At 42.8% G+C, this 19,158-nt stretch overlaps 1 protein-coding gene across 1 annotated transcript; it reads right to left on the bottom strand.

Moving 5' to 3' along the window:
* Nucleotides 1–299: 299 nt before the first annotated feature.
* Nucleotides 300–18,638, bottom strand: rasl10a (RAS-like, family 10, member A). The gene is made up of 3 exons (XM_080466764.1): nucleotides 17,651–18,638; nucleotides 4,449–4,573; nucleotides 300–2,455 (listed from the first exon to the last, which is right to left on the bottom strand). Exons 1-3 carry the CDS (start codon nucleotides 17,864–17,866, stop codon nucleotides 2,185–2,187), a joined length of 612 nt encoding a protein of 203 aa, XP_080322890.1. The 5' UTR covers nucleotides 17,867–18,638; the 3' UTR covers nucleotides 300–2,184.
* Nucleotides 18,639–19,158: the final 520 nt, after the last annotated feature.

A 19,158-nucleotide genomic window follows, 5' to 3' on the forward strand; every position in this document is an offset into this window, starting at 1 on the left:
TTCATCATTTGTTGGAAAAAAATTGAAGTCCCATCTAAAGCAAACAGCGAAATGAGAGGGTGGTAAATGAGCGAGGCTCATTCAGTGGCAAGCCTCTGTTTTGGCTCCTGATAACATCTTTTTACCACAAGATGGCAACGTAGTCAAAATGATCTGAATGTGGCGTAACCTTTGCAAGGTTGCTGAAGCAGGGTTGTTGTTGTTTTTAAATGCATCCAATAATTGTGTTGATAATCAGAATCAGAATACAGGTTCGCAGCACTGACATTACAGAATGAAGACAAGTGAAAGTCTCTGATAAAAAAAATTGTAGCCCTTTTTATTGGAAAATGCACACAAACAAACCGATGAGAACTCATGCTACACACAGTTGCTTTCTAGTGAAACTCTGCTACATATATCTCCTTTTATAACTAGAAAAACGAACAAAAAAGTAAGACAGCCATCAGCCCTGATTGAAGGGGTTCAACAATACATCTTGGGGAGAATCATGAGCTTGTGCTCTCACATGCCAGTGAAAAACGAACACATTCATCCACGCAACTGCTTGTACAGCGCCAGAAAACCAGGTAATACAAAAAATAAACACAACATTACATTTTCACATCAGTGCAATTTAACCCTGACCTGTTGGCTCTACCAACAAAAGCATGCAAGTCAATAACTCTATGAATCACTCTTATATACAATTGGTCTGCTTGCTTTCAGTACAGCTATTTTCACAAAGTACCTATACCCAGTCTTGATCAAACGAAAAGCAACTGTCAGTCTCACAACAAAACCAATTAGATCGTATCCACATACTGTTATGAAAGCTTCAGTAATGATCCATCTGTGTCTGCGATGTAGTCATGGGTCATTTTGTGCAAGTCATTGAGCTCAGCCTAACCTTCCTTATTCTCTGCAGGTTATCCAGGTATGAGGGCATCAGCGTGCTTCTACTGCATGTGAGGCTAATTCAGTATAGTACTTTGATACGTATAGTTAGTTTGACAAACCAGTGGGATTTTATTGCTCCTTTTTAATCCAAAGATTAAACATCTGTCTCTTATCTTGCTGTGTCTGTCCTTTGCTTTCCTGAATGTCAGCGATCAAACCTGCCTATTTGTCCCCCTTCCCATGCTCTCACTCTCTCTCTCTCTCTCTCTCTCTCACACACACACACACACACACACACACACACACACACACACACACACACACACACACACACACACACACACACACACACACACACACACACACACACACACACACACACACACACACACACACACACACACACACACACACACACACACACACACACACACACACACACACACAATGGATGTACAGCTTCTTGTTTCAGGCTCTGCAGCCTCCTGCAGGTCCCCGGCACCCTGGATTTAATGTATTCATCAGAAACAGACACTGAGTGAGGAAGGGGGCAGATTAAAGTCCTACAGTACATCATGATAAGGGGACTGCAGTATTTTCTGCTGCAATACAACCTTAAAACACCCTTCGCCTGAACAAACAGCTTTCACTGTAGGCCAAACTTGTAGTAGGGACAGGGGAAAAACAAAACAAAACTGCAGACTACTCCTCAGAATCTAAAATGAACCACCATCTAATCATTCTGTCTATGTACATTTTGAGGAAATCTCCCCACAAAGGAATGTTTTTCTTTCTTCTATGCCAACATGTTAACCACTGCTCGCATATCTTCACTTGGCTCTTGGCCTCTCAGTGAATGTGACAAATTTAAAAGGAAGACTCCATGATATTGCTGCCTCTCCGTGATGAGTCTCTCTCACACACACAGCTACCTTCCTGTCAAGTCCAGCTACAGACCTGCTGCTGTGTTATTTTTGGAAGCACAGCCTGAAATTTCTTACTGTCTAATCGATGCAAGAAACAAAAATAATAACTGTGCTCTGTTAATTGTGTTGCTTTTTCACCTGCTTTCTCTTCTACCTTCTTCCTGATTTGGACACTAATGGCAGAATCTGATTGAGAAGTGACTGGATGACCATGTGTGAAATCTCAGTGTCTTTTACAGTGCAAGAGTCTAATAAACCTCATTATGAAAAATCAGCTCAGTAAAGCAGGAGGCCACAGGGTATTTTTCCAGCCATTTAGATAAAAAGAAAGTCCTCTTCTCCACTGCCATTGTGAGGGGGGTGGAGGGAGCGCTCAGGGTCACATGATGGTGCAGCGGTTCCTCTGAAGTGCCCCTTGCAGACGGATGGAGGTGTGGTTCTGTCGCATGCCTCGTGCCACAGCGATGCCCAGCAGCTCCTTGAAGAGCAGGACGACGTGCCAGTTAAACTTGGCAGAGCACTCCACGTAGCCGCACTTCCAGGTCTTCTTGACGAGGACAGACACTGCCCTGCGAGGCATGAAGCGCTGTCGCTGCAAATCTCTTTTGTTCCCCACCACCAGGATCGGCACCTCACTGCTGCTGCCTTCCCTGCAGGAGCAGAGGGAAAACAAAACAGGTTAATTTCACAATGAGCACAGTGATCATCGCAGTGTTTGTCACAGTGGCTGTCTGTGCGTAGTTTCTCCTTGCCTCCGAGGCTTGTGGGGGCGGACTGGAGGATTAGAACTCGCAGGCTCAAGGGGCCTCCCACTGCACTCTGCAGCGACTGGTTTACAGCATTATTGAGAGCGAAAGTGTATGGGAAACCAGAGGCAGGTACACATTTGTGGCTCAAGAATTGTAATCTGCACAGCTTAATCCTACGCTGCTAATGAGACACATCCAGAACAGCCTCATCAAGCACAATCATTTCCAGTATCATCTGATTGGTGGCTTTGAAATCCAATCCAACGCTCTAATTAAGAAAGGAGTTTACTGCTGCAGTGAGAAAATAAGCAGTAACAAGAGGGAATTCCGGATTGGGCTGTATAAATAGGATTTCAGACTATTAGACTATTTTTAATTGAGTAGTTGAGAGTGAAAAAGTAATTGGATTGTGTTTTCAAAATTGATAAATCCATTTTATAAATAATCATGAAGCATTAAGTCAAGTCTCGTCCATTAAGGATGTCTAAATCCGGTGGATAACAAATCCTGAAAGAGCAGCGATGTTTGTGTGCACAAGACTTCTGCAGACTTGCTGAGTTCAGTGTAAGATGAGTCGAGGCAGGAGTATGAATAGCTCAAAAGTGCTGCATTAACAATTTATCTAACTCTTCTTCTGATGAATAAATTGTTTTGTTTCTCTTCACCTCAGCCTTTAACAAAGACTTGCATCCTCACGCATATTTGTACAACAGCCATGAGTGATAGAAATACAGCTTGACAGAGAGAGGAACAGAGAAGAAAACATGTGCGATGCAATATTTGAGCCTGTAGGCAAATTCCTTAAAAAGTGTAAATGAAAGTCACATCACCGCAATCATCTCACTTCTCACCCATTCACAGGTTGCTCTTACATAACAGAGTTTTTTGGGGGGTTTTAAACATTGTTTTAATGTCCGAGCATTTCTCCTCCAGCTGGAGTTTTGCTGTGCGTGTGCAGGCATCTGTTTTGGGGGATTTGGAGAAACAATATAGAACTGAGGGAAGGACATGCATGCTCATCAACTGAAATACGGAAGAAACTTGGAAAGTGATTCTGTTCTGAACAGAACTTAGATGACCCTTTCAGCCATGTTGTTCTGTTCCAACTGATACATCCAGCAATGTCACTTTAGTCCTTTTCTTCTTTTGTCCAACGTCAGATCTTGGCGTGATGATCACATGTTTCTCCTTGTTTTCAATTCCTTCTGCATTCACTCTTTCCTTCCTCAGCTCCTGCTGATAATGGGTTTTTATCTTTGGCCATAAACATTCACACTCACACATTAAGAGCAGGGAGGGGGTGGTAGTGAACTGTGCTGTGGCAACCTGGTCATGTTCAACACAACAAACACATCAGGCCACTCAATGTACCTCTCTAAATGCAAATACATGCATGTATGCTGTAGATAGAGCTGATAGCACAGGTGATTTTCAGGGGTCTTTTTCCCCCCCACACACTCAAGTTCAGACCTTTTGGCTTACAGGAATCCAGGATACATTTCTTATGGGTTACACATCCGTGTTATTGTCAAGCGTTGCGCCTGGTACTGTACAGGAAGCAGGAATATCTCCAATATAATCTCTAAATCTCCTGTGCCACCTCAGACGGCTACCGTGCAGGAATGTCATGATCAAATGTCATTAGTAAACTGTCAGGATGCTGGAACGGATGTGCTGAATTAAAAGATATGGCCACAAGCAGGCTACATATCACTGTCAGCGTCATGTAATTGTGAGACTACATGGCAGGGTGTGAAATTGCGTGTTGTCTCGAGATGAGGCGACAGGGTGAGTTCATGCAAAATTACCAGTGAGGACTCACAAGCCGTACACACACAGAAGCTTGGGTGTTCAGAAGCTGTCAGGGTGGCTGAGAACATGCGGTTGATCGTACCTGTTCTCTACGATCTGCTGTCTGATCATTTTGACGTATTCGAAGCTCTCCACACAACAGATGTCATACACCAGGATGTAGGCGTTGGCATTGCGGACACCTCTGCAGCGCAAATCCAGCCACTCCTAAAGGACACGGCAGGGAGAGAAAAATATGAATATACAAACTACTTGGTGAAGCTCAATAAGGTATTTGTACACATTTATTGACCGAAAGGTGGAAGTATGTACAATCAGAAGCCACTGTAGCTGTAGTGAATCAATGTAATGGTTTGTCTACAGCCCAGAAAATCCTCAGTTTTATCCATCTTGCTTCTATACCACTTTATCCATATCGGGTCACATTGAAGCCAATCCCAGCTGACTCTGGGTGAAGGCAGGTTACACCCAATCAATCATAAGATAAATAGGAGAGACACAACACACAATTTAGAGTCACTACCTAACCTCAAATGCATGTTTTCACTGAGGCAGGAAACCGGAGAAAATCCATGTATATAAGGGAAGAGCAGGGAACAACACACAGAATTATAAACGGTGATTCATAGTCACAATGCTTGAGATTTATTTGCAAGCAAGCCGATTCAGTGAAATATTTCACACAGATGCAAGAGGTCTTTTCAAAATGTAATACAGACATTCAATTCAATATTCAGAGTGTCCTGTTGGACCACCGTGGAGTCTTGCCAGTCGATCAACAGAGTGTGAGAAATCTAGGGCCAGCTTCATCTTCAAATAAAAACCTCAATGTGCTACATTTCAACAAAATATTTTCCAAACTCATGTTAACATCGTCCTCAGTTTCACTTAGCACGAACCATCAAATGCCAAAGCGCTCACATTTTAGAACAGTGTTGGAAAGGCTGCCTGTTGTTGCAAAAATATCATCCTCATAAAACTCAGAGTAGATACGCCTCTTTAGGAATACTTTCAAATTCAAACTTAGGATTTTCACTCTGATAGCGAACAATAACACCAAATTGTATGACAGGAAAAAGGATAAATCCCTATTGCTCGCAGCACAATCATTACATTTCTGCCCGATAAAATCAATGGACCGGATTGCACACTTGGCTGCCAACCTTTAAGTGAATTCAACATTACTTATGACCAGAAACTTGGACAGAAGTTTAGCAACAACTTAAATATCAAAAACAAAAAAGTTAACCAAAAACATTGATACTTTACCTCAGCACACAAAGCAAGAATGAAGAAGCAGAAGAAGCTAAAACAGTTCGATAAAAAGCAAGAGGTCAAATTACTGTCATGAATGTGTCTTTTTAATATTATTAACAAATGAGAAAACTCTGTAAAGTAATGCTGTGCTAGTCTTCTTCAACATGTAATCGTCTGGTTTACTATAAATGAGGAAAACATAGTGCTGTGCTTTATTTCTCCTCAACTTGTTTGCAGGTGTTGTCACTTGGTGATGACCTTAGTTATGTGTGATACCACTGAGCTCCAGCTGCGGTTTCACCAAGTAAAGAGACCTGGAGTGCCAGCATGTATTGAGAATTAATGCCACAGAAAAAAGGGTTTGGATAAGTGTAAGAACTTTTAACATTGATGAGAAACAGCACTTAGTACTAATTAGACTCCACTACGCAACACTACTCAGAAATTATATTCAAAACTTTGAAACTTTAACATAAGATTGATCCAAAAATACACATGGGATTGGAAGAATCAATATTTTTGTATGACGACTGCACATGCATGCATTTTGGGAAAAAGCGTTCCCAGTTTTCTCAGTTGCATTCTTTCAAAGTCAAGCTTGATCTGGCTTTTTTTTTTTTTCTTCTTCTTCATTATTATCTATGCCAGCTACAATTTTCTTTGTGAGCATATTATCCTCCCGGTGTAAACATGGTGCCTCGCTGACAGCGCCGCACGGAGAGGCTGGCATACAACACACATTTACAGAACAGAGAAATGGAACTGAACACCTTGTAGCATGTGCAAATTTCTAGGAGAGGTTTAGCGATGCAAATCTCACAGCTTGGAAGAAACTCATAAAAAATGACGACTGACCACACAGCAGAAAGCAGTGCGTGGTCTCCTAGCTACACATGTTCAAGGACAATGACAGAGGTTAGAGATAAGCAAGCACACAGGCTTCTGTCCGATGGAGAAAAAGGAACACGTGCCACTGTTTATCTTTTATTCCTGCCTGCCGAAGCTTCGTGGTGCAGAGCTCACACAGCTTGACAAACTACCACATTTTGTTTGACAGTAATGAGCTGCAAGTTCAATTAAAACACAACACAAGCGGCTACATTTGCACCTAACGTCTCTTTCAGTAGAAACACTGTGATCCATCCCTCCTTTCATGTTGTCGTTTCCCTTGGCTCTCATGAGCTTGCTATTTCCACCACCCTGACCGCTTCTAACAGCGAGCAATGAAATTATAAAAATTTGATCTGATAGGCGAGTTGGAGAATGGAAAGGGAAAACAGATCTGCTGAGAGAGGGACATGAGAAAAGAAATACAAGCAACGTCGGAGAGATTGAAAAGGCATCAGCAGATCAAAGGATGAGGAGAATAGTGTCAACATCACACACTCTGCTGAGTGTGAGGCCGTCGTGAAGCTCGTTCAATGCAGCTCATGTTCATATAACTTAGCATGCGCATGCAGTGAATGAAAAATGATGCGGGGAAACAGCAGTGTGATAGTAATTCATTGCAAAGTCCTGTTAACCATTAACTCCCTGGCTGCACTTTATGCAGAGGTTAGTTGCTGCCTCATGGTTTTATCACAACGAATCATCAATGTGTTTAACTGTGTTTTTAAAAATGCAAAGAGAAGCTCAAAACTCATTTCACATTTGGATCTAAACCTGTAACCATCAGATGTTGAGCTTATCCAGGCATACAGTAATGGTTGGATGTAGGCGTAAAAGAGTTGGCTTGGCTCTGGCTGATGATAAAGCAAGCTTTCAGCACATGTTCAACGGGGCAGAAAGGTTCATCGGTTAACATGAAACCAATTTTTTTACGAGCCTTAGTTAAACCGACAATCTGCAGCTTGAAAGAACCTGACGTGAAAAGAATCAGGCTTAAATCCTGGTCAGTGTCCAATGATAGGGCACTGGGGCATGCTGATAGGAAGTGGACAATTAAAACACAACAGACACAACAAGGAACTGACAATACTGAACTCAATATTTAGAGGACAACTGTTGAAAAAGACGGCACTCATGACTGGGAGCTGAAGAGTCGACCTCAGAACAGCACACCCATAATCACAATGGCGTACGCCCAACAATGAGGGCTGGAGAGCTGGCTGAAGAAGCTATTTCTACATCGTCCTTGATGGCACCACAAATGAGTAGGCTGTTAACAACAGAAGGGCTCACCATCCTGATTGTAATTGTTTTTCAAACTATCATAGAAGGGCCTACATCCACACACACTGGCAGAAGCAGAGGGAACCATCTGATTAAAACAGAGGCTTTAAATCAACGTACCACACATGGATACTGATGTACCTGCCTTCACCGCTCGGACCTCAATCTAACGCCGTTGTCCAGAGCGTCAAGAAGGACCTGACTTTGAAGGATCAGATGTGGAAGGCGAAGTCCCAAGTGGACCCAGTGGTAATAAGAGCTGTGACCTTCAAACTAGGAAAGTAACTCCTACAGATCTCAGATACAACAAACAACACGTTCATTTGCAGGAGAACTGAACAATAAAATGTCCAACCAGTTATTTTGTTTCACTTAAAAAAGGTTTATTACTATAATTTATGCAAACGTTCGTTGTTTTTTATATATTGAAGCTCTATTGGTATAACATAGAAATACTCAACCCTTTATTAAACACTCACTCTAATACTCAAAGATTCCACTGTTGGGTGAATTTTTAGGATTTTCACACCTGAAATGAAACCATTTGCTACTGTATACTACGATCCACAACATCTTGACTTTAATTTCAACCAGATTTGGTTGAAAATATCCAGTATAAAGGTGTTTTTTTTTTTTTTAAATATATATTTCAAATTAAAGCATCAATCAGTTACACTGACTGAAAGAAAGATACTATTTTCCCAAGCAACGGGACAAAACAGAATAGATTTTTGTTCCAATAAAGTAGAAATGGTACGTCTTGGTCATAATTTGACAAATTGCTGAAATCATGAACATAAAAAACCCACTTCAGTGTTAATCACAACTATTTAGTGACATGTTCTATCAATTTATTACTGTGAGGAACAGAAAGATGACATTTTGGAGAAACCAACATGGTGTCTTTGCGCAGATACTTTGTAGTGGTCTTTTATACAGCTCTTCGGTCCACACAAGCCATTTTACTTTCTGTCTCTTTGAAGCCAAGTTCCTTGAAAGCCTTTCACCTAAACTACCCGGCTTTCAGGAACTCACCCAAAATAACTGAGCTCGGAAACATGTAGTATCCAATGCCTATAATACGACACCAGACTCATCATCAAACCCTGATGAAAATAAATATGTGATGAGCTCATGACAGCTTGTTCATAAGAAACATTCATTACAGTAAGAAAACCTCCAAAGATTTTCATAAACACACACTTAACTTAATCATTTGAAACTGTAGCCATGTTTGATGTAAACACCTAATACGATACATCACAACAATATGGAAAAACAACATGCCCTCCTCTTCAGACGTGGTAACACTCCTCATCATATGTGGCATCCTCCTTCCATTTGTATAATTGTAAGAACCTTTCTCAGCTCTCTCTCTGTATGTGAGGAGCTTGTTTCGACCACTGAGCACAGTCTCTGCTGCAACACGTCACTTTACGTTTTGCTGCCATGATTTTCAAAGCTGTTCTGCTTCATGTATTTGATGTGTTTGGATGGCTGCCCCTGAACCTCGGGCGTAGATGACTTGGCCTCTTTAGCTCTGTGTTTATTGTCCCACGTGGCTTTACAAATTCAGATCTCAAAGTGTTGATTGTTAGACCTCTTTATTTTTATGCTCTTGATTAGTGTGCAAGCTGCTCTGACCCTCACGCATGGAGGTGCCGAGGTGCATTGCTGATTGATTTGCTGCACTGTTCCAGTAATTTTCCATGTAGTAGTTACATTTTAATTTTTCTTTACATTCAGGGACAGCTTGGGAAATTTGACAGCAGAATGTGAAAAAATTATCATTCCACTGCTGCAAATCTTGTGCAGAATATTTCTTTCCGATTAATGTACTGTACAGCCAGTCTGTTCAGTGAAGATCAGCTGATTATTTGGGATGAGAGAGAGAGGCTGAGGGAACAGGCCATGATAGTCGTTACGTCCCGACAATAATTCTGACACTCTGATGAGGAATAATTTGCCTTCATCTAGTTGAGAAGAGGGTGTTCATGTGTTTGTGTCGAGAGGAAGAAACAGCCTCACACGTCAACAGGAAGATAATGAGGCCGATCAGGCAATGGAGACAAATGTGAAGGGAAGATCATTGCCATCAAAAAGTGAAAGAATAAGGGGGAGACTGTTGTGAAATTTGGTGTGGAGATTCTTTTCCTGCGACTTCTGCTGGGGTTTTTTTTTAGAAAGTTTTCAGCGACAGGTCAGCCATAATCAGACGTATAATTGTTTTTCATATCCACTGTACCCAATCCAAACTATGACTTGTTTACTTAACAAACACAACATATTCCTAAGAATAACACGACAATTCACCCCTTCATAACTGAGGTGGCTGACGACATGAGAAGATGCACATGGTGGCTTCAGTTGCAGCCTCACACGCCTTGGGCTAAAAATAGCAGCTTGTGTTCTCGTCTCATATCTCTTTGTCATCCAAGCCCTGTTTTTAAATGTGGAGGAGGGGCTTGAAATGACAACACTAATTCTGAAAAAACCCAAACAAGGAAACACCGGCACAAGCAAGCGGATAAAGACGAAACAGGGCTGATGAACTGATATCAGATGCAAAATGCATGTGTGGGCATGTTTATTTGTGTGCGCTTGCAGGATGTGTGAGTGTGCTTGTGGGAGCGTGAATGTGAAGTGCGTGGTGCCAGTGTCTGTATCTTCCAGTCGGTCTTCGTACCAGGAGGAGAAGAAGAAGAAAAAAAAGAGCATCTCATCCTTCACTCCTCAAGAGCCAAACAGAACATGTTTCCCTGACAACTGCAGGCCGTGGTCAGTTTTCAGCAGGCTTTGACAAAGCTGTCATGTCTCCTGATATTAGAGGAAGCAGCTTAACGCTAATGAGTGGTCGGGATGGATCAATACTCAAGTGTAGGACGGTGGCCAATGTATCCTGGTGGGGGAAGGGTGCTGAGCAATTAGAGATATGTCACACATAAGCCATGCTAGATGATTTGCAATTAAAATCTATTACATCCCCTGGGGATGACACCGTCATTACTCAGAATAACCAAAACCAGGAAAACCGTTTAAATCTGTAGGTTTTATTGCTCTTTTGTGAATACCATCTTGTTTGAGGCGATATGGAGAGGACGGGCTGCTGCAGGTTTTTTACACAGAAAATGTTTCAGGGATCACGTGCGGCTCCTCCTGGGAAATGGAGTCAGAAATTGTTGGTTTTGAAACAGAAGCTAACAAGGACTTGACACAAGTTGAGGCAGCTTAAAGTGAAGGGTTCAACAATTTAGGGTATATTCCGAGTGTGCTTTCCGGAGGGGATTGAAATAAAATCTGCTGCTCGTTAGATGTGGAGCTCCAGCCAGGGGTCTGTTGGCTTAGTTCAACATAAAGACTGGAAGGTGTGGATAACCTCATCTTGTCTGTTTGAAGCAAAGTGTAAAAACTAATCCATGACTTCAAACACTGTTGTTCTTTATAAGCTACAGTGGATAATGTTGTGGGCTGCACACTGGCGTAGAGGTCCGTGCTTTTCACCGCACAGTGAGAATAATCTGGGTTCGAGTTCAGCTGTGGGCCTTTCGGTGTGGAGTTTGCATGGTCGTCCTGTGCATGCATAGATTTTTGTCCTCCAGTTTCCTCCTGCAGTACAACAAGTTGCCCTAAATTGCCTAAAGGTCTGAATGTGATTGTGACTGTCTACCTCACCCTGACTAAGGATGGATGACATTCTAGTTTGATAACAACTTGGGACTTGTTTTTTTTTTACAGCAAGCTGCATATTTGGCTTCATCACCTCACTGCCTTAATACTGAGTTACATTTAAAGTGCTCCCACAAACAAAACACTGTAATTTGGCACAAATCTGTTGTTACAAACATTGTGATAATGTTGTTTTTCATGATTAAATGAATGTTAAAAATGCTTTAGAAAGGCAGACTTTATGTTTACATGAAAACACACATACGCACATTCATCATGAAGCATGAAATATTTCTGTATTATGTCACTAGCACTATATTAGTGACATCACAGTCACACATTACTTCATAACGCATTGTTCTCAAACCTTGTCCACACTGTGAAGATGTTATAGGTTTAGACTGCTGAAGATGTGTTTATTTTGATCAATTAACTACAGAAAAAAAATAACACGAGTGTGGAATACTAATTCCCATGCACATAGTGGCTGAGAATAATAACAGGCTGATGAATGTCGTGCATGAAACAGACGACATTGTGTTTCTTGGCCTTGTGGATAGAAAGTTTCAGGATGAAAAAGATTTAGGATGGAAGTGTGGGTAAGAGTCAAAGAGTCATTTACATTTACTGCATACACTTAATGTACAGCTCAATCGTCTTCCAAAATCTGGGCAAAATAAAAAAAGTGGATCTATGCCACCACAGAGTCTGGTCCCGCTGGAGGTCAACAAACAGGCCTTAGCTCCTCACTGTCTCCTGAGATGTGTTCAGATATTCCTACTTTACATTAGAATTATTAAATACCCTGCATTATGTTGTGAAACACATGAATTAAATTGAACTTAATTAAACTGGTCATGGCCATGATGCCATGATGATGCAGGAGTTTGCTCTCGTGCCTCACAGACAGTATATGACAGGCTTCATTTTGGCCGTGGTCTCTGTGTGGGTGTAGTGTCCATGTTCTCCCCATGCATTAGTGGGGCAGTCTCCGACAGTCCAAAAGACATGAGTTCTAGCTGAACTGATGTCTCTAAATTGACAAAGTATGAATGTGTGTTTGATGTCTATCACTCCGTGTTGTAGAAAATGGATTGCTGAATGTCAGGATTTCATTTGTGGGTGATGCAGTGGCATTTAGTGGTAAAAACAAAAATTATTTTGATAACTATGAAGAAAAAAAAATAACAGGTGGAAGCAGATGGACATTTATAATCTGGCTTTTGATTAAAAACAGACATTTGCATCATTATTATAGCACGAGTTACCAAAGCAAAGGAAGGGTCCAGGTCTACAGTGTGATTTTTTTTCCGAGCAGTATCAATTGTACCAAACGTGGAGGACCATCTTGAGGGAAAAAAGCAGCCTCTGTTACCTTTTTTCTCGGCTCTCCAGCTGTTTTGTGCAGCTGCTTTTCAGATGAAGTGTCATGTGTGGCCAATATGTGTCCGTCGGGTTGATAAAAATCATCCCATTATTTTTTACAGTAAAACATAGTAATTGCCATTTCAGCAGAGGTGAGTGCTGCTGATATCTTGAATGGAAAATACCTTTGAAGAAAGGGGGTCAATCTTATTACAGTTCAAGGGCAACAGCTGATTTCTCAATGGCCTTGGGTCACTACTGATAGCATTATAGCCTATAAGTATGGCCAACTGTTAAGTTTTGTCTTGGTTCTACTGTGGAAAACGAATATGAGTGAAGAGAGAAAAAGAAAATTATCTTTAGAAATTAAAACCCCTCAAGAGCCAGAGGAAAATTCCTTTGTGCCAATAGTCATGTGGCGGTGCCAGGAATTCAGTCGTATAATAAAACATCGACAACTTTGTGACATGAACTTCTCAGTATCACCAAACACACATTATATCATAATACTGAAAACGTGCCTGATGAAGTTGAATAAAAGTTCAGGTTATCTTGGAAAATAAATCCAGATTGTGTCATGATGCAGAATTGTGTCTTACTTCCATTACAATGTCCAATAGAGGACTACACTGGGCTTAAATTCAAATGTCACCACTGACAATTTTGCAATATGTAAGCTCTTAACAATAAAATGATTTATAAATCTGACATGCACCTCAGACATATTTCCACTGAGAGAGGCAACCCGACACACGGTGTGACATGAAAAGCAATCATTTTCATGCTGCTATCAGGGAAAGTATCGACAGAGATAACTGAGAAGAATGTCCAGAGAGAGAGGAAAGGGAGAGGCGGCATTTTGTGTGGGAGGAAGTCATGGAGATGCATTGTGGCAAGAGCACCAACAACAAAAAAGAACAAGAAAAATCATACTGAATCTTCTGTCAGGCTTAAATCCATCTGTCACCACATCCTATTGACACACTGTGACAGATGCTCTCTAAATGCAATACTATCAGCAACAGCCAGGCACAACGCAAAGCAAACAAATCATTACACCATCACACACGAGCAGTAAAATAATAGAAATCTTGCCTGTCTTCAGTGTTGGGGAGGATAAAAATGGATGTGTACATATGCGGTTGAAACGGGGTCAGAAGTAGCCTGCCAGAACATTTCAGCTCCTCCTTTTAATATAATCTGAACTGATGAGAAATTGCCAAGCAGCATCAGCATGGAGGCGTTCTGACTCACTCTATTCTGCAGCTTATTCATCACAAATGTTAGAGGACATTATAAAAGCTCGTTTGGTAACCCCCACTACGTCTAGGTCTTTTAGAATGTGTGCAAAGTTTCTAATTGACGTCTTCAGCAAATTCCTACTCACTCCTTTGTGAGTCTTTTATTCTCAGCTGTACTCCAACAGAGAACAGTGCCCTAATTTAATTTGCTGTGTACAGCGTGTTACTTCAATCAGGGCTCTTTGTGCTGCCGTCACTCACCATTCATTAGATCCACTGCTTCTGACCCAGGTTACATTTCTTTAGCTGTGGGATAAATACAGTGGAAGGCAGTGACTCAAAAATGCCCCTCGTCTCATCAGCGCTCTCACTGTGACTAGAGGACATCACCAGACAGGACAAGAGCGTGGGCTTCAGCACAGGCAGGACACAACGGGAGCGGGCAAGAAAAAGTACAGCAGGCCTCACGCAGTTGTTCCTCAGCAAGTGAGTAACCATAAATCTGTTTGACGGAAGCGTTTTGGCTGCACTCAGCTAATGGTTTTCTCTGCCTGTACACCCTCCCGGGCTCAGCCAAACAGAGGCTTTCATGATGTGCTCGCGCTCTAAAATTAGTGCTAAATGTTCACGCACTATGATACAACATGTATCAGATGATGAAAGCTGTGTCTGCTGAAAAGCTTTCTCACGTGACTCAACTCTTGCCACACACACTCACACTCAAACCCCAGAGACACATTTGGTCTTATTCCTGCTTTCTGTTCACACCTCGCAGAATGCCACTGGGGGTTAAGCACAGCTGGACCCCCCCAAAAAAAGGGAAACTAATTTTTACGGAGCGTTTCTGTGGGAGTGAAACAGTGAAGCAGTCTGTCAACCCTTTAACATCTTCCAATAAGATGTAAAATCTAGCTGCAGCGCCATGTGTAATCCTGACAGGATGATTGCTGTGGGCCCCTCAGCCTGCCTGTCAGCTGTTTTCTACTGCGTTTAATGCGATGCTTCCTCAGCACACAGCAAACACTTTGAGGCGCCTCTCTATCAAATGGCTCCTTTGTTGTCTCCTTCTTGGCCCGAGATCTCATTTTCTCAGGAGCACCTCGTTGGCGCAGATAACCACAGCTGTTCTTGAGGAGGCTATCCGTGACACTGGGAGGGAGTGAAACGTTCAGCTGCACCGGTCCACAGCTCGGCCTGGTGACCTTGGAGATTTCTATCAAGAAGGCATCACAGCATCTCCAATGAGGCTGCAGTGGACATAAGTCAAACACACCTTCAAATAACAGACCTGCAGAGAGGCTCATTCATTCAATATGAGATCCTCCTTGAAACACACAAACTCATTCTGTTGGTAAATGGTCAATGGAGTAAGTAGTGCATTTTACACATTCATTTAAATTGACAAATCTCTCTCTCCCTCCCTCTCTCTCTCTCTCTCTCTCTCTCTCTCCCTCTCTCTCTCCCTCTCTCTCTCTCTCTCTCTCTCTCTCTCTCTCTCTCTCTCTCTCTCTCTAACGCACACAAACACACACACACACATCCGTGCTCATAGACCATTGGGAAGAATTTAAGTGCCTTGCCCATGGACACTGAAACATTGACAAGATAAGATAAGCAAACCATCAACTCTGGGAGTAGAAAGACCATTCGCTCTGTCAACTGAGCCACAGCCACTGCACAGAAGAACAGATAAGTATAAATCAATTTGCCAAGTTCTTTTTTCTTGATAGTTTCACCCTATTAGTTCCGATCCTAAAACAATTCTCACATCAGCTGTACTCTTCTCCTACCTTCTAATGACACGAGCCATTCCTAATGGGATTTGCATGTGCCGCGATTAATGGAAGACAGGACTCACACTTCTTGTTCTGTGTGAAAATATAATTTGAAGCTTTTTGAAGCTAACTTTGTCACATCAACTATCAGAGTTAAACATATCAAGGTTTCCTTTATGCGCTGCCTATTTCAAATGAAAAGTAATGCCAAAGTAGGATTTAAGACTTTTAAGTATTGCTAGTTAAGAAAACAGGCTCAGTAAAATGAATTCATCCTGGGAAACCTCATAATGGATTCTGTCAAACTTTAAAATGTATTTATGCACAGAATGAAGAAGGAGGACTTTGTCACCCCTCACTGGGGAGGATTTCATGTGGGATCTCTGCAGGGCAGGCAGAGACACAAAGAAGAGTCCTAATGATAGCTTTAAAATGAGCACCTGACTGCTTAAAGAGGTTTCTTTTAGCTGAAAAGATGGAAAGCTACAAGAGATCCTCTACAGATCCCTGGTTCTTGGCAAATGTGCTGTGCAAAATGACAACAAACCCCGAGCATCTGTGAGCTGCTGTTCAGTTTTTGAGCTCTGCTGCAATCAAATGTGAGCCCAGCTAACGAGGTGTGACATGTGACCTGTGGTCACGCATTAAAGGGCACCCCGTTCTATTTTTGAAAAGGAAGTTTAACCAGGTGCTGTGGCCATGCCTGCAGCAAAACCCTGCCATTATTTCCTGAGCTTCGGAGTCAGATTCAGCCCAATTAGAGCCACCAGCAGCACGATCAGCCTAATGCGATCGGTTCCTGTGAATGCATGAGACTGTGAACGCTGCTCTGCGAGAGGTCTGCACGACATCCTATGATTAATAAACAACAACATGCAAGTTGGCTTTCCCTCCTTGTGAGGGGGTTGAGAAAGAAAGAGAGTTTTACAACGTCAAAGTGAAGCTCCAAGGCTTTAAGTCAGGCAGGTCTCCATAGCAACTAGTAGACTAGGGACATCTGATAGTGATAGAATAAATAAAATTGGTGGTTTTGGCTTTGAGAAATGGCAGCGGTGGACAGACGGGCACTTGTAAAAATTAAATAGGGATTAAATAAATGAGGAGGGGATTCAGGCAATCAGAAAATGGGCTGGTGAACGAATGCTCACGCAAATCTGTCCCTCCATCCTTCTATACCCATTTTATCCATAGAGCCCATTGCAACTGATAAGGGTCAAAAGACAAGGCTCGAGTCAAATAAAGAGCAAAGACAGAGAGACGCACGTTCACATTGGCGACATTTAACAAACACAGATGAAGTTATAATAGTCATGTCTTTGACTGTGGGAGGAACACTCAGGAGAAAACTCCACACAAACTTTACACAGAAAGGTAGTGAACCAGCAGGTTTTCACAATATACCACTAAGTGACGTGTGCAATATACATGTGGGGAAACGATCTGTCTGACCTGAAGTGTGATTGATTGCAAGGATTTCATAAAGACAGGTGGAATTAATTAATTAATTTTAAGATTTTCATCCATTAACAGTCTTGAATATTTCATATGACAGGGCACAAATCAGAATCGTGAAAAACAATGGAAAATGACAACCCAAATCCCAAAGACATATACAGTATGTATATATATATATATATATATATATCATTAACGTGAGTGTTTGTATTTATTCTGAATCATATTGTCTTTGCAATAGACCTGCTATAATGCAGCCCAACATGGTTTAATAATCTCACTGTGCGCGCAAGACTTTAAAAAAAAAAAGAAAGTTCACCCTTGGGTGTAAAAGTCCTGAGACATTGAGATACCTGACTGGAGCTGGACGGGAAGGATGAGATTGGTGGGACGTCCAGAACCTTAAGCTCGTACATGTTCCCGTTCAAGATGACGGAGGGTCTGTACACATATCTGCTCCTGGTCGGCGTGTACACCTCCGAGAAGTCGTTATAGATGAACTGGCGGATTATAGAAGTTTTCCCCACTCCGGGAGCACCGATGACTGCGATACTCAGCGTCTCCACCATTCCTGGAGCGCGGGTTCAGCACCATGGACAGCGACGGACGGCGACGAGCGCAGGTGTGAGCGTCCAGAGAGGAAGCACGGCCGGCCGCCTCCACCCGCCTCCACCCGCCAGGAGCCCCTCGGTCACCTCGGCGGGGCTCAACCCGATGAGTGATGGGCGAATAAACCCCCCAGCACAGTCAGCAAACTTTATCCCCCCGGGAGAGAGGGCGCGAGACAGAGAAGGAGCCACGCAGCGGTGCGGATCGTCAAAAACGAAGCTCGAGCTCGGTCGCGCCAATGGGGGGGTTTCCGCTGCCTCCGCGAGCCAACGCGAGGATGAGCAACTCTTGATTTTCAGGGGACATCCCCGGGCAACCTCGTCCCCAGAGAGGAAGCATGAAAGTCCTTCCTACAGGTCTCCACATGGACATAATCCCATCCGGGCTAGACTCTGACCTTGACCGAACGTGCAGCAGCTCTCGGCGTCTTCATCGATTATCTCCTCTGCACCTCTCACTCATTTCCACCGATGCGCCACCGCCGCGCTCCTCCATCACACGGAGGACGGGCGCACAGTCGCCAGCCTCGTAAATAAGCCTTCCACGTGCTTCACAATTGGCTGCCACCTCATAATTTTCGAGTTTTTCGATGACAGGAAGATCAGTGTGTTCCCGGGTGCTTCAAGAGAGAGGAGGCAGTCCACACAGCCCGCAGACCTGCGCGTTCTGTAAAGGCATCTGGAGTCTGTTAAGGAGCGCTGTGTCTGCCTGTGGAAAGACAGAGGCTCTCTCTCTCTCTCTCTCTCTCTCTCTCTCTCTCTCTCTCTCTCTCTGCTCATCCAATAGGATCATGTCGTGCACAAGGCGTGTGAAGGCTTTGCGCTCCCATACGCCGCAAATAAATAAATAAATGAATAAATAAATAAAACAAATGGCAGAGGAGCAGGCCATACACTATAAATTGTGTTGCCGGAGTGAGAGGGCTTGTAGGGAAGCGGTGCATCCTATCACTGAGGTGAGTGATCACTGGACAGAGTCCCGCAGGGCACAAGGGAGGACAGGGGAGGAGACATTTCACACTTTATGGCGTGTTGTCACTTCAGATGAGCCCTTAAACAGCGAGAGGAGAGTCCAGCACTTTATAATAAAAAAAAAGCCACTCTCTTTATAAAGGGTTTATAGCAGGTGGTTTAAAGTGTGTGAGGATGAGCCCCTTTTCCTCTTAAAGCCTGAACCACACGCACAAATCTCACTGCACACACTGTCAAGGCCAAGAAGAACCTTTTGAATGAATGGGGGACTTCCAAAGGTT

The sequence above is a fragment of the Lipophrys pholis genome, assembly GCF_963383615.2.
Source record: "Lipophrys pholis genome assembly, chromosome: 7".
NCBI classification, from domain to species: Eukaryota; Metazoa; Chordata; class Actinopteri; order Blenniiformes; family Blenniidae; genus Lipophrys; species Lipophrys pholis.

Coding starts and splice junctions, on each gene's coding strand:
- rasl10a (XM_080466764.1), bottom strand. CDS start 17,866: ATGGTGGAGACGCTGAGTATCGCAGTCATCGGTGCTCCCGGAGTGGGG. Junction 4,574..17,650: donor TCCCGTCCAGCTCCAGTCAG/GTATCTCAATGT, acceptor CGTGTCCTTTAG/GAGTGGCTGGATTTGCGCTG. Junction 2,456..4,448: donor CAGCAGATCGTAGAGAACAG/GTACGATCAACC, acceptor CTGCTCCTGCAG/GGAAGGCAGCAGCAGTGAGG.